The sequence below is a fragment of the Trachemys scripta genome, chromosome 9 (genome assembly GCF_013100865.1).
Source record: "Trachemys scripta elegans isolate TJP31775 chromosome 9, CAS_Tse_1.0, whole genome shotgun sequence".
NCBI classification, from domain to species: Eukaryota; Metazoa; Chordata; order Testudines; family Emydidae; genus Trachemys; species Trachemys scripta.
Window position 1 is genome coordinate 28,981,559 of NC_048306.1, and position 13,198 is coordinate 28,994,756.

A 13,198-nucleotide genomic window follows, 5' to 3' on the forward strand; every position below is an offset into this window, starting at 1 on the left:
TGTTGGTCCCAGGATATTAGAGAGACAAGATGGGTGAGGTAATGTCTTTTATTGGACCAACTTATCTTGGTGAAAGAGGCAAGCTTCCAAGGCCTGGTCCACACTAACCCCCCATTTCGAACTAAGGTACGTTAATAACGTAGCTGAATTCGAAGTACCTTAGTTCGTACTTACTGCGGGTCCAGACGCGGCAGGCAGGCTCCCCCGTCGATGTTGCGTACTCCTCTCGCTGAGCTGGAGTACCGGCGTCGACGGTGAGTACTTCCGGGATCGATCCGGGATCGATTTATCGCGTCTTGTCTAGAAGATCGATCCCAGAAGATCGATTGCTTACCGCCGGACCTGGGGGTAAGTGTAGACCTACTCCAAGTTTACACAGAGCTTTTCATCAGGCCTGGGAAATGTACTCAGTGTCACAGCTAAATAAAAGGTGGAACTGATTGTTTAGTTCCACACATTGGAACCGTTAGTAGTAGTAATACATATTGTAGGAGACCATTCAAGGTGAAAAGGCCAGTTAATACTTCTGCAGTCATAGGAGGGGAAGGGTGATTAGTGAGTTACAGATTGTTTTAATGAGCCATAAATCCAGTGTCTTTATAAAGTCCATGGTTTTTAGTGCCTATCAGAGTTAAGAATTTAAGCTCCCAGGCTCATCTTTTGAAGGTGTTATTCAGGTTTCCTTTGAGGATGAGGACTTGAGAGGTCAATTAAAGAATGATCACTTTGAAAAGTTTTCATCCATAGATGATAAGGTGTTTTTGTCTTTTATCATTTTTCATTGAACTTACATAGCAAAATGTATGTGTAACTCTATAACATTCTGAAGAACCCAAGAGCAAGTAAGTCTGAGGAGGACTTTTCAACCTCATCATGTAAATTTATCAACAAAGGGCAATAAAGTCATTATAGACAAACTATTTGAAAAGAAAACTACATTTTTCTCCTTTGTTTGTTTTACAGTGCCTTCAAAGCATGCCACCCAAAAATTAAGAGCTTTTACTTTGCAACTGACTGTCTTGAAGAAATGAATAGGTAAGTTATTTCTATTCTTCATAGGACTACCCTAATAATTTTACTGAGATATGTGGAATAGCACAATATAAGGAAATATAATATATCAGCTCTTCTAGGAACACACATGTCACTGAGGGAACATCATAAAATGCAGATTCACAGTGCTTTCAATATATGCTCCTTACTTTGCAACTGATTTATGTGACTTCATGCCTTTGCCTATAGTGTTATAATGTATGCCTAATTCTTCAGTTTATTCTATATGTGGTGATTGAAACAATACATGTGAAATGGTCTTTGCAATGCCACAGAGCCTGATCCTGTAAATAAGCATGTTAGTAACTCTGCTCCGCTGAGGTGATCTCATTTAAGTTCATGAACCTTCTCACTTGAGTAAAGTTTCTTCTGTGCATAAATTTTGTAGGATTAGGCCTACAAATACTAAGGCCGACATTTGAAGGCCAAATGCTTCCAGTGAGCAAGAGCTATATATCTTAAACCAAACTGCACACTTAGTAACCATACCACTCCATAACTGTGCTGCTATTATCACAATTATAGAAAAGGGCTGGGATTTTCATATTTGAAAATTTCACCTACAGTGTTTAATGTTTTACCTAGTTTTAAAATACATAGGTGCGTATCTGAACTCAGCTGTCAGTTTCATGCATACAACCTGGGGCTACAAATGTGTACCTGAAAACAGAATTTGCTTTGTGCTCTAAAAGCCACACATTTCAGATCACTTGTCAGCAAATGTGATTGCTTCCCCCAACAAATGCTATTTTGTAATTGTTTTTAATGTCACTTTTGTCCTCACTAATCTTTACAATTTAGAACAACATATTTTGATCCAAACTCTCCAAGGTGAGTTTGCCTTATGTGTGTGCAGACCTTGGTGTACACATCCCTGGTGCATACACAACAGCTGGGGGTTGTTCCTGCACATTCTGGTGGGTGGGTGTGTGTAATCTCTGCTTGTTTGCATACAGTAAGGATTCATATGCCAGATTGGATGTGAGCACTTAGACATGCACATCTTTGAAAACTAGGGCCATGTATATTACAGATACTGACTCTTCCATTGAAGTCCATAGACCAGGACTGGGCCAATAATGTATTATACCTTTATCTGCCTGCAAACTATAGATACAATATACCCCAGGTTCTTCTTTGAGTGGCATCTGCATATTCCCACTCATGGGAATGTGCCACCTGATGCAGACTAGACGGTAGAACCTTCTCCATCTTATCCCGTAAATGACATGGTAATGGGATATGACAGCCTGGTACAGTTTATCAGCTTTCTTAGAAATGAGTGGACAAAAAGCTGAATTGGACCAACTAGTTTTTGCAGGCTGTTGTTGGCGGTGGTGTTGTTTTGTTTTTAAATCCAAAATAGGGAAAGAAACTATTTTTGAGGGAGTTCCCAAAATATCAAACACGAGATGAGAAGCTTCCTCCACAGCCTCAAAAGGTAACTTTATTATTGAAACCACACTAGCTCACACAATTGGAGAGCATCTTTAGAAGGAGAAAACATAGAGGATATGCCCCCATTTTCATTTGGGAACAAATCAGAACAATCTTAAACTGCTGATGTTCCATATGCTCAACTATTTCCTCATCTTCCTCTGACAAACATCACCTATTACAGTAGCAGCAGACTAACGGATCTGGGGCTACAGAATCCAGAGGCACTGATATGTTCTCATTCTTAGCAACAGGAGCCTCTCTTTATCAGTCATATTGGGGAGATCCCATAAATTTCCTAGTTGGAGGCCAGTATGGCCATGGAGTTCAAGGCTGCTATTCTTGCCAAAACCACCCGTATGGAAACATGCCCATGGGATAAGGAGATCCAAATGATCCATAAACCCTGGCCTAGGTAGTTGAAACCTAGGCTGTCTAGGTTGAGCAGATCTGTCCCAATCCTCTTCTGTTTGTAGATCCAATCTTGGATGGGTAACAGAGCTTATAGAAGATAACATTGGAACCAGAAGATGGATAGGTCTGAATTGACAGAAAGATTTGCCTGGTGATCTCATAGGAATCTTAGGTGGAAGCCATGACAACTCTGGAGTAAAGCTCAGAATGTCCTCCAACCTGCACCTTTAATGAGGAGTAGAAGATTGAGAAATAACCACTGTTGGAACCTCTCTCTTCTTTCCACAAAAGATATGACGCTCTGATCCAGAGGCTGATTTAACTGCCTGTGATGGACCACTCACAGTCTTTCTCAGATCTGATACTGGTGCCAAAGCTAATAAAACTACTGGTATCAATCTGATACTTTAGATGTTTTCAGATCTAGGGAAATTCTTGTATCTGCAGGTTCAGGTCCAAGGATGGGGGTGCTTCATGGACCCAATCCTGATGTCTGTCATGGAAAGGAGGAAGATGAATCCAAGTCAGATGGATCTGATGAATTGCCTGTCTGAGATCAGGCCCTGCTAACAGTGGCTCTTTTATCAGCAGCCTTCTTCTTCAGAACCACAACTGACTGATCCAAAGGCGTAGTCTTATGCTTGCTCAACGCCTTTGAAGAAAATGCTCCAAGCACTTTAGAACCCTTGAGCAGATCTGAAGTTCTGGCCTCTGAGCGGTGTGAACATACATGGAGGCAAATCCAGTGCCAATTCAACATTCTTCCTAGGCACTTTAATTTTTTCAAGTGCTGAAGAAAGAACCAACATAGGTCTCTTCCCTTTATGCGCCAATTTCTCAGATCTGGAAAGGTTTAGCTGATGGGGTTCCTGAAGTAAGAGTGCCTGAAGTCTATTGAGTTTCTCCTAGCATACTCTAGACATAAATGTAGAATATATTGTACATCTAGATGAATAATATTCCTCGCCGACACATGCTAGGTACCTTACTTAGTCATCCAGTGCTGGGGAAACTGACAGACAGGAAGCACATCTTTTGAAACCTGCTTATTACTTCTTCAGATCCTCTTCTGAAAGGAACTGAGACAAAACTTATACTAACTTTACCTGTAAACGGCTAATTCTAAGAACAACAACATATTACCCAGAAGAACTAACAACTATTATGGTAATAAGAGAGAAGCTCCATGTCCATTGGATCCAGAGGTTCACTTCTGTAGTGTACTGTGCTGCAGTTGAAAGGAACTGAGGCAGTAGAGGGCTCTGTGCCTTCTTTTATAGCCTCACCCTCAGAATGTTCATGAAAGGTAGGAGGTGACACGCAGGCACTCTGATAGGCACTGCTTGAAGAAAGCTGTACTGTCTATGTTACACCGATTGGTGCATTTCCGTAAGTATGAATATGCAGAGGCTCATCTCAAAGAACTTCAATTACAAGTTAGTAACCTTCATTTTTATTGTGTGTATGTATGTGCATAATATATAATATGAACACACTTGGGTAGTTGAAGCTTCTCACTTTTTTTTAAATAAGAGTTAATTAAAATGAAACACATTGCATACTGTATAAAATTTGTTTTAATTATCTTGGTATTTATTATTACAGAATATATAGAAAGACATTTTAAAAAGGCAGTGAGAAAGACATTTAAAATAATGCAATAATATTTGAAAACCTCAAAAGTCAGGGATACAGACAGATATCTATACTATATATATTGATATATTGTGTTATAATTCAGCAACGTTTTTTACACTCATATTTACAGCAGAAGACTTGCACATTGTTAATACAAGAGGTGAGCTCCAGCCTGGTTCCTGGCTCCCACACAAATGAAGGCACTTCCATGCCAAAACCGTCTCTCAGTTCCAAAGTTAAACAAACACATGAAATAAATATAAAAATATAATCCCAGTTAGATAATAGTCTGCAATAGGCAAATACTAACAGCAGAGGTCTTCTACATAGGCCTGCCTGATTCTACTCTCACTGCAAATGTTCAGAGTATAGTGACAGCTTCTGCCATTGTACTTCCATTGTAATGGTCACATTCTTATAAGTAGTGTCTGAAAAAATCTCCTGTTATTAATGAATTTTTAGCAAAGTCATCCAAATGAAATTGTATGTATTGATTATAATTGTCTATAGAAAGCTCCAGCTAAAAGGTCAAATGGCACTTTTTGTTCAGGAGATTAAAAGAATTTAAGTTAAAGGTATTAATTATGTCTGCTGTTTTGTATATTTGTGATTGTATCCATATGTTAATACCTGTCTGCACGTTGATTTTGAAATGTGGGTTGTCCTATATGGGCTTTAATATTACAATTGATAGATTGAAGCTAGTGAGTGCTGTAAGTTATTGTAGTATGTCCAGGTTATATTAAATACATGTCTTTTGTCTTGGGAGTTTTGAAAGATGTTCCAGCTAAGAGAAGGCTGGTAATTATTTAGTTTTCTGTGCTGATTACTGATGGTACATATTCACTTTAAGTGTAACTGTGTTACAGTGTATGTAGAATGCTAGAGAAGTAGCATTCCTCTGACATATCGGGTAGGTCTACAATTACCTCCGGGTCTGGCGGTAAGCAATCGATCTTCTGGGATCGATCCCGGAAGTGCTCGCTGTCGACGCCGGTACTACAGCTCAGCGAGAGGAGTACGCGGCATCGACGGGGGAGCCTGCCTGCCGCGTCTGGACCCGCGGTAAGTTCGAACTATGGTACTTCAAATTCAGCTACATTAACGTAGCTGAATTTGCGTACCTCAGTTCGAAATGGGGGGTTAGTGTGTCCATTATGGGCCTAATCCAATCCCATTGAACTCAAGGCGGTGGCTCAGGAACACTTTGAATAGTGGGGGTGCTAAAAGCCAGCCCCCTTACCCCTGGTCCCTTCCCCACCCCGGAGCCATTAGCTGGACCAGGGGGCCAGCAGCTGAGACCTGGGGGCTGGTGGGCTGGGACCTGGGCACTGGGAGACCGGCAGGCCAGGACCCAGCTAAAACCTGAGGGTGTTGGAGCACCCCTTGCATCCCTAGTTCCTGCGTTTATGACTCAAGGACAATCTTTCCATTAGCTACAGCGTGCTTGGATCAGGACCTCTGTTGTTTCTCTGAATGTTTCAATTTTCTTACTGTTTTCTTCACAATAAATGTGCTCTTCTTTGTACATACATTTGAGGCATAGAAGTACCTGCTAACATACAGTATGGGAAGAGTGGGATGTTTGGGAATCTCTTGCATAAACAGTAGTCATCATTTAAAAGTCATCATTTTGTCAACAGTTATACAATAGGATGTGAGATACCGTAATTATTTCTCAGTACAGAAAATAATAGTTGTCTGATATATTACTATATATGGTAACAATAGGTAAAAACTGATCTTTTAATAGAGACCACTGTAGCTCACTATAGGTGGGGTGGTGATACCATGATTACTTTTACTTTATCTTGCTACACAAATTTACAGCACAGTTCATTATCAGTACATCACACACTTGTATGGTTTCTTAAAACTCTACTTGATAATGAAGCAGGTCTCTAGCTCTTTAAGAATGAGTTCCACTAGTGTTAAAATGTGCTTGACACTTCATCTGAGAATGCTTTAAAACACACACACACACACACTCTTTATAGACAATTCTGCCTATAAATCACGTTGTGGAAGGAGGCGTATTTATTTTCTCTTGCTTTTTTAGTACTAAATTTATATTAAAATAGCAGCTTTGTTTATAAAAGGTCATTTGTGCATGTGGCTTATTCCCACCCTGAAGTTACAATCTGCAGTCTGTTGATGACATTATTACCATAGCCCCAGTTGTGAGGTCAGAAAAAGAGAATTGTGATTTCAGGTAGAAGGTAAGCAGCTACATAAATGGATAAACTAATAAGGAATAAGGGTGATGTTTCTTGTGCAGATATTCTTATTAATAAAGTAAAAGGCAACAGAACTACAAACATATACATTATATTAACAGAATTCTCTCTAAATTGAATATGACTTAAAGTTTCCCATGAGGCTTTAAAAAGTCTCTAAACAGCTGCACTGTATAAGTTATTAAAATGTCAAGCCTTTCTGTTATTTCAAGATCTTTCCTATCTTCCTAATTCCCAGTATAATTCCAAATTTTGTGGTAGACCAAATGTTTTGTTTTCTTGTTTTGCTGCTGTTTTTGTTGGTATTAACACTAAAATTCTAGTCTCACTTTAACAATCACGCTTAAAATAGTAATGCTCAAGGAATCTCTGCATGCCATGGTTGAAATTTTATGTCAAAACTTGAATTCACTGTTACTGCTTTTGTAGTTGAAATTTCAGTCTCAGCTCCTTCGATAGAAGCAGTGGGATCAGTTTGGGGGAGGAAAATGATAGTACTCTGCTCAAACTCTATCCTCATTCCCTGAATAATGGAAAATTTCAGCTGGAGTTAAGAACAATGAAATAGTTAACAATGTTAACATGTAACTCATCTAACACTTAACTTCTGTGATAGACCCAGACCAGTTGGGAATAGCAGAGTAGCAGAAGGGAGATATACTGGCCACTGGATAAGTAGTTTTCTGTTCCCTGAGTGACCAGAGCAGGGGCTGCTCCAGGCTAATAGACCACCTGACTCCAATTAATCTGCTAAGAGTTAGGTGAGGCAGTTAAGCACCTGACTCTAATTAAGGCCCCTCTGATGCTATAAAAGGGCTCACTCCAGTCAAGCCAGGGGGAGCTAGGGAGCCAGAGGAGAGGAAGTGTGTGTGAGAGAGAGGAACTGGGAGCAAGAGGTGTGCAAGAAGCTGAGAGTGAGTAGGCGTACTGCTGGAGGACTGAGAAGTACAAGCGTTATCAGACATCACTGGAGGAAGGTCCGGTGGTGAGGACAAAGAAGGTGTTGGGAGGAGGCCATGGGGAAGTAGCCCAGGGAGTTGTAGGTGTCGTGCAACTGTACCAGGAGGCACTCTAAACAGCTGCAGTCCACACGGCCCTGGGCTTGAACCCGGAGTAGAGGGCGGGCCCGGGTTCCCCCCATACTTCTCAACTCCTGATCAAACACAGGAGGAATTGACCTGGACTATAGCTTCTACCAGAGGGGAAGGTCTCTGGACTATTTCCTGACCCACAGGGTGAATCTGTGAAGCGAGCAAATCTGCCAATAAGCGCCGGACCCACTAAGGTAGAGGAGGAACTTTGTCACACTGCCTTCAGAGTTGATGCACCCCATCTTAGAGTTATTGGATCACATGCTAGCCCAGGCTCTGTCCCCATTATGCCAGTTTGAGAATTCCAACTATGGACAAAAACTGGCTTAGGTGACTCTGCCCCCACCTCACCCTTCACCACAGACTTAGAGGGTATTCTTGAGAGGGCTTGGGGCTGACTAAGGACAGTGCACAGCAAGTACCTATCCCCTTGGCTCTATTCCTTCACCATCAACAAAGGGATTGCGTGAAATATGAGGAAGTATTATCTTACAGAGGTGTCACTACTCACTCCTGCTATACCTGTAGGATTCCATTGAGTTTTCCATGGAGACAGAGAGAACAATCTGACCATATCATTGGAGATTCTCTTATCCAAAACATAAAAATACATCCACTTTAGTCAATGGCATTTAGTTAATTTTACTTCAGGTTCTCACTCCAGATTCAGCATTTATTCACTTGAAAAGCAATTAATTTATTTTTACACGCGGCAATTATTCAATTTCTCTTTAATACCATGTCCTAATTTCCTGAAAGAGTTAAATACTGATCGGTAATGATTGACTTGTTTGCAGCACATACAGTTGTTCTGTTCCTGATTAATTGTTCCTGCTGTGTTGCTTGTTGCAGACAGACTTTGATTTGCAAAATTAATGTGCACATGCAGTTTTGTCAGGTCTACATGAGTACTCTTGTGTTCTTAAAAATGAATTAATGAAATTAATTAACTCATCTCTCACTTGGCTTGGTTACTTGGTGGCTTATAAATTGATAAAAGCCTTGTGCCACAGTAATGTTCGAGGGTGCAATCCAGATCAGTGAGGGGGTTTTGTCACTAATAGCCCTGCAGCCCTGGATGCTTCACAATGCTTTGCTGTTGTAGCTCCCAGCCTTGGATGCAGGGCCAGCTCTAACATTTTTGCCGCCCCAAGCAAAAAAAAAAAGAGCACCGCCCTGCCGTAACACATACCACCGAGCGCTGCGCCGCCCCGCCGAAACACCCCCCTGAGCACTGTGCCGCCGAAACACACACCCCCGAGCGCCGCGCCACCCTGCCGAAACACCCCCCCAAGCGCCACGCCGCTAGGGGAAAAAAAACCCTGAGCGCCGCACCGCCGAAACACACACCCCCTCCCGAGCGCCACACCACACCGCCGAAACAAAAACAACCCTCCCCCCAAGTGCTGCCCGGCCAAAACAAAAACAACAACAGCAAAAAAACCTCAAGCGCCACCCCACCAAACCAAAAAAAAAAAAAAAGTGAGCACCACGCTGCCGAAACACTCCCCCCAGCGCCTAATGATAGCTGCCAAAGATGGCTTCTGTCTTTGCTTATATCTTCCAAAGTTCAATGACCACATGCTGTTCTTCTATTCCTGAGGGCTTCCCATCCCACTGTATGTAAATTGGATATTGATTCCCCCATGCTTAATATACATAGAAGACAGGTAAGTAGCTATCTCTCTCCTGTCTGGAAGGGAACCTTCTTCTCTCAGTTTGGCCAAAGACTTTAAAACATAATATCATTAAGTATTCATATTTCCTCATATAGTGTTAATACATAATATCATTGTGAACTGTAATCACGTGTGTCATTAGCTTTCAGATATCTCATTCTATATACTTTTATAATACAATAATATGGTATACAATAAGTTGATTAGTTATCACTTGAGATTGAGACTCTCTGTCTTCATAGACGAGTAAACCTTTAAAATTGATTCTTCTAAAGGTTAGCCCTCACAATACAGTTTATTCAAGCTGTGAGGAAGGTGACATGGAGTCTGTGGTGAAGGAAGCTCCATGCTCTTTCTTCCCCCACTTGTGATTGCTGAAATGCAAATTGTTCTGTTTCCTGCCATCACCCACTGCTATCCTGATGGTCCTGTTTACATGTAAATTGAGGGGAACACACATTCCTTTGTTTAGGATAGACATGTTTACCAACTCCCTCTCACATACCTGGTTTACACACACTTGAGTCATAATGCCAGCATATATTCATAACTCTTAATACACCTTGTGTGATGTATGTGTGATGGGTTCCCCTCGGGGTGCTACCTGGAACTGGGGTACCACTGAGAGCCCCCAGACCACCAGCTTGGACTCCCTTTACACTGTACTGCTGTGACCAGCCTGCAAAGCCCTCTCCCAGGCTCCAACCTGCACTTTAACTGCACACATACAGGTAAGGATACACCCAAATGCAGTGCATACAGATTCTCAGCTCTGCATGGGGAGGCACAACTAGAGCATCTCCCAGTTCCTAAGGAACACACCTCCTTTATGGTGGGTAAACACAAAATTATACCGTCTTTCACTGCACAGAGAACTGTACAGCATAAGCTCATGAAATTTACCCCCCTCCCTCAATGTGGAGAGGAAATATACCTCAGCTTTCTGCCCCGAGTTATGGCTTCCACACACACTGGTTTTAGACAAATCACTGAGCATCATGAAAGGTTTCATTTGCAAAAAAGCCTGTCATGGTTGTATCTTCTTTTTAACTCAAAATTTAGTGTATTTATTTAGATGTGCTGTCTTAGTAGCCTGAATGTTAAGTAGCACCTGCAGATATTTATTAGTGCTCAATTTAGCCCTACTATATTGGAACTGAGATTCTCTTAGGATTGCTAAATGAGCTATTTTCTGTGATATTTCATTATATTCAGGATGTATCCCTGTGACCGGGATCCCAGGGAGCCACGCTGATGTCACTCAATTAGGATGAACTGCAAAGAATGGGGCAGACCATCCCCAAAGCTGGTGGATATTCCAATACTTAGATTTACCAAGCCAGCACAAAACAGCTTCTATAATATCTCACTGGTTACTCAGAAGCCAACAACACAGTTCCCTCAAAGCAACCCAGCCTCAGGCCTCCTCCCAGACACCCAGGTCAAATATGATGAGGATTACTGAAAATCTTATTAATCATATAAGAAAGTTCTACCAATCCCAAAGGATCGGACACATTACCTCCTAGATTAATAAATATTCTAAATCTTACCCAAATACACGCTTACAGCCAAATCTTACTAATTAAACTAAAATTTATTTAAAAAGAAAAGAGAAAGAGATCAGTATACAGACAAGAGTACAGTTCTGAGATCAGATTCATAGTAGAGACGGTGAGCTTTGTAGTGGCAAAGAATTCTTACAGAATTAGTCTATAGGTATGGTCCAATGTTCATTTTCAGGGTGATCCAGATTAGGACTGGACATCTCAGTTTTAGGACTTAAGCTTCCCATGCATGAAGCATCAGGCAGATCTGAGATAAAAAGGATCAGGACCCAAGACATTTTTATACAGTTCCAGGTTATCTTTGACAGCTAGGAGTCCTGAGATGACCAATAGGCAATCATGGAGACTTTGAAGTAGACCTATTTCCTAAGCATCACCGGTAATTAGCTACAAAACTTAACATAAGACAATTGCCCATTTTCCACCATTCTCAAGGGATTTGCTATGCATTTCAATGAGAGATGAATACAGTGATATCACACTGTGTTTATAGTTCATTTAAATGTTAATATTTCCTTTTGATCTCTGAATTAACAGAATACAGCATAGACAGGGACTGTTTGATTACATTGTTAACCTCTAACAATATATATGTAAACACACAAAACCACAAATATTATCTACTAATATGTTCCTAAAAGTTGAATCTGGGTCAATTAGCCTGCAAGCTTCAAAGCCTTTCTAGCCACGCGTCACATTTTGTATAAGATTTGTTGCAATTATATAACAGTGGTAACAACAATGATTTGCATGGTCATACTCTAATCAGATAAATCTACTCTGTAAAATGAACTTACTGAGTCAAATTCTGCTCTAAGGTATACAAGTATAAACCAGAATAACTCCTTTGGAGTCCATGAAATTACTCTGGATTTAATAGATGGCAATAAATGGACAGTATCTGGTGCACTGTTTGAATGATAACATAGTATATGAAAAACTGAGTAAAAACTGTACCAATGAATGGAACCTGGGTTGAAATCCATCTTAAAATTCAACCTATAATTTCTACCCCATCCTCTGGATATTTCTCCTAACCAACCAATTTCATCTCCATCTTTTGTGGATTGGATATTAGCTACCTGCCTCTCATCCCATTCCCAGACACTGGGAAAGTAGAGAGACATTGGCTCTGAGTATTATTAGTATATTGGTAGCACTACAGCCCAAGCCTTTTAGTGACCTGTAGAGGATGGGAGAGCCTAGAGCCAGATGAGCCACTGCCCCAAACTGGATTTCATAATAGTTCTGCCATTGATGCTAGCATTCATCACCCACTAGTCCAATTTTTATTCAAGCATATTTGTGTTTTCTCCTACACCACTGCTTATGCATGGAAGATTCCTGTAAAAATCCATAATACTACAACATTATCTTCCTTCATACGCACTTCTTTCTTAGCTGTATTAGTATTAGGCTAGTGAGTCTGACACTGGAAGGCTACATGATCACACACAATGGAGCAGATCTAACATTGTATCCAGTAAAGGGGAAGTGGTACATATATACAGAAGCTAATACTTGGCACTAAAATGAGGCACAGAGAGTTTAGTTGAGGTCCAAATTAACATACAAGTCAATAGAAAATCTGGGAATAGAACCAAGGATTCCTGAGTCCCAAGACCCTTTCTAGCTGATTTCACTGATTGTACATCTAGTAGTATAAACACATATCAGTATTACAGATATGTTCTATTAAATTGATATGAAGCAAATATTGGAAAACACAAGCCTAAATTTAGTTTAATGTTCTCATCTGAGTTACTATAAACACTAACTACCAAATATCTGTAATCAGAAAATATATTATGGTCTATGAGATTTTTTTCATTTAACAATATATCGTTGAGTGATTTCATTGGACATAGTGAAAAGAACAGGTTATTATATTGTACTGATTAAGACCACAATCCTGAAAATATTTATGAACAAAAATGACTATACATGTGAGTGGTCCCATTGAGCTCATTTTCACTATTTGCATGAACAAAATTACATGTGTTTAAAGTATTAGGCCCTAAAATTGAAATCCTAGTCTCTCAAAAGAAAAACAGACTGGCAAATGAGGGGTGAAAGCCATA

General features: G+C 40.5%; 1 protein-coding gene across 1 annotated transcript in view; it reads left to right on the forward strand.

Moving 5' to 3' along the window:
* The window catches only part of LOC117882910 (connector enhancer of kinase suppressor of ras 2-like), a 376,187-nt gene that overhangs the window by 325,314 nt on the left and 37,675 nt on the right, over positions 1-13,198 (forward strand). Inside the window, exon 19 of the mRNA XM_034781795.1 lies at positions 964-1,035. Within this exon, the coding sequence (XP_034637686.1) occupies positions 964-1,035 (72 nt within the window). The remainder of the gene's footprint in view (positions 1-963; positions 1,036-13,198) is intronic.